This window comes from Hipposideros armiger, unplaced genomic scaffold, assembly GCF_001890085.2.
Source record: "Hipposideros armiger isolate ML-2016 unplaced genomic scaffold, ASM189008v1 scaffold_2603, whole genome shotgun sequence".
NCBI classification, from domain to species: Eukaryota; Metazoa; Chordata; class Mammalia; order Chiroptera; family Hipposideridae; genus Hipposideros; species Hipposideros armiger.
In genome coordinates this window covers 3,066-5,724 of record NW_017733920.1, presented here as the reverse complement: position 1 = coordinate 5,724, position 2,659 = coordinate 3,066, and the positions used below count along the sequence as shown (strand labels likewise).

Below are 2,659 nucleotides of genomic sequence, written 5' to 3'. Positions count from 1 at the left end.
ATTTTCCAAAAACAGTTGATAATTCTTCATAATTTAGAATATGAAATTATATAATTGACTTTTTAAAAATATTCATTTTCTACTCCACTCACTCCATTGACAACATTTAATTTTGCTATATACAATATGTATTTTCTTTAGACATATTTATATATGGAAAAAACCTTATTTTACACACAGTGGCACCAAACTTAAACAAAAATAAAAATATTCAAATCTCATTTCTCCATTCTCCTTTGCTGGTCATTTGAAACCTATGTAACTTTACTAACCATTGTCACCCCAATAAACTGTAATTAAAAAAAAATTCAAACCTACCAGGGATTATGTTCTTTTTAAAAGGTTAATTTGTAGAATAACAAGGTAAATTACAGTTATTATGCACTTATATTTATTATTGGTGTGTAGAATATTTTTAAGATTTAAGTGTTACATGTACAAAGATATCCCTCACCCATTCTCTCTTCACAAAGTAGGCTTTTTTTTTACACTTCCTGAGAGAAGATGCGCAATCCCAAGAGGAATCCAGACTTCAAAATTTCTTAATACAGAGTATACCAGTGTCCTCCCAAAAGTTGAGTGACACCAAATACTTATCAATACTGATATAAGATATATGATATATTTACTCTAGGTTGCCCTTTTAATTAGAAATGGTATTTCCCCCTTAATACTCACACTTCACAAAGGTTTTACCTCCACCTACTTTCTGACAAGGCTATGTGGAACAGAGGAAGTTCCAGAAGAGAGACTTAAGTATTTTAGATGGTATTCCTCATTATGAACACGTGTCAAGGCAAATGTAAGAGTTGTTAATTCCGTATCCCATAAAAGATTGTCCTGTGAGACAAAATGTATATTCTCAATTTTTAAGAGAGATTGTTTAGGTGTCCTAACACGTTGATAGTCTTTAACAGCTGAATATGAAGAAAGGAACCTCACTCAGTTGGGATGTAATCACCATATGGATCCCATTCCTGTGGCAACTGGCAGTCAGGAAGTTGAAATGGAATGTCACTAAATTCTAATATGTGGAATAATTTCCTTTCAAAAACTAGTTTATATTGAGAGAACCAGGGTAGTTCTAGGGGATTGAGAAAGGGACAAAGGGAGCTGAAAGTTCAGTATGCCACATCATACTCTATGAATACAGTTTTCATGATAAGATACGGCCAACAAGACCTTCCTGAGAAATACCTACTCTACAAGAAATATTTTGTTAAACTACATTTGCGCTATATGGGGGATGGCCATTTCAGATGGGCAGTGAAAAATGACCAGTTGTGAACAATTTTTGAAAATCAAATTATTTACTTATGAATAAAGAAATTTTTGAATAGGGCAAACTAGATCACATTTCTGAAGACAAAATTATGGTCGAGTGCAGTTAGAGCACAAGATGTCAAATTTCTTAGATCATTTTTGAAAATTCAAAACCGATCCTTTAATTCCCACCAGAGAAGAGCTTGCTGACAAGAGCGAACGCCATGAATGAGAAAACAACTTAGGAAAATTAATGAAAGATGCCACATAACCAAGGTGATCAGATTTTAAAGGCCTTCGCTACAAAACAAACCACAAAACTGGTACCAAAAATGCGCACACAAGTGCGCGCTCACAAACAGAAACACACACACACACGTGTGAAATGTAAAAAAAAAACCCCAACCAACCACAGCGCGCGCACACACACACACACGCACACACACGCACGCACGGGCTGGGTGAGCAGTTAAGGCACCTTTGAAAGAAAAACCCAAGTGGCTCAGGCTTCCCCAACTGTGTCAAACAGCGCTATCAAGAAGCGACTTTCAAAGCTTCTGAAAAACGTGCAAATTGTCCGAAAACAGTGCCTCGCAACTGAGGCAGTTTGCAAGCGTGATTCAGAGGTCTGCCAAGGAAACAAAAGGAGCCTCCCTCCCCCGGAGAGCCCGCTGCACATGTCACCAGAGGTGCGCGGGCACTAGGTGTTCTAGGGCAGGCGGAAAGCAGAGAGGTCTGTGCAGCAGCGGTACATACTAGGGGTCGCTCCCCGGCACGGACAGGGCCACGGAGTTTCCACTGGTGGCGGAACCGTCCAGCTTTAGTTTCTCCAGGTATTCGGCATGCACGGGCTTGTGGTACTGGAGGACCTTGATCGCATCTTCGACTGTGAACCACTCTCGCTTCCTCCCAATGCTCACCGAGTCTTCCCAATCCTCTAGGATCTCAGTGACAGTCAGGACATACACGTACGTTCTGTGCTTGCGGTCTTGGTTCTGCTCGAAGACACCCAGGAGCCGGCCTAACTTCCCCTTGACTCCCGCCTCCTCGAACACCTCTCGGACCGCCGCGCTGCCCGGCTCCTCCTCGGGCTCCAAGCCCCCGCCCGGCACGATCCAGCGGTCCGGGTACCGACTGCTACTCACTAACAGCACCTCGTCCTCCCGCTCGCTCCGGAAGCACAGGCACGCCGCCCGCTTCTTGAAGCCCTCGGGGTCGTAGGTCCGCGTCTGGTTGGGCTTGCACTTCATCCTTCAGGCCGCCTGCGCCCGCGCTCGCTTCTGCTCGGGTCGCCGCTGCAGCCGCCGGCCGAGGTGCTGCGGAGAGAAAGGGGCTGCTGCGATGGGCAGAGAAAGAGTAGCGAGCGCCACGGCCCGCGAGCCGGCGCCTAAGAGAG

At 44.0% G+C, this 2,659-nt stretch overlaps 1 protein-coding gene across 1 annotated transcript; it reads right to left on the bottom strand.

Annotated features, from left to right (window-relative positions):
* Window positions 1–296: 296 nt before the first annotated feature.
* Window positions 297–2,652, bottom strand: LOC109378698 (diphosphoinositol polyphosphate phosphohydrolase 3-beta). The gene has a single exon (XM_019635000.1). It carries the CDS (start codon window positions 2,511–2,513, stop codon window positions 2,019–2,021), a length of 495 nt encoding a protein of 164 aa, XP_019490545.1. The 5' UTR covers window positions 2,514–2,652; the 3' UTR covers window positions 297–2,018.
* Between the last annotated feature and the right edge of the window lie 7 nt (window positions 2,653–2,659).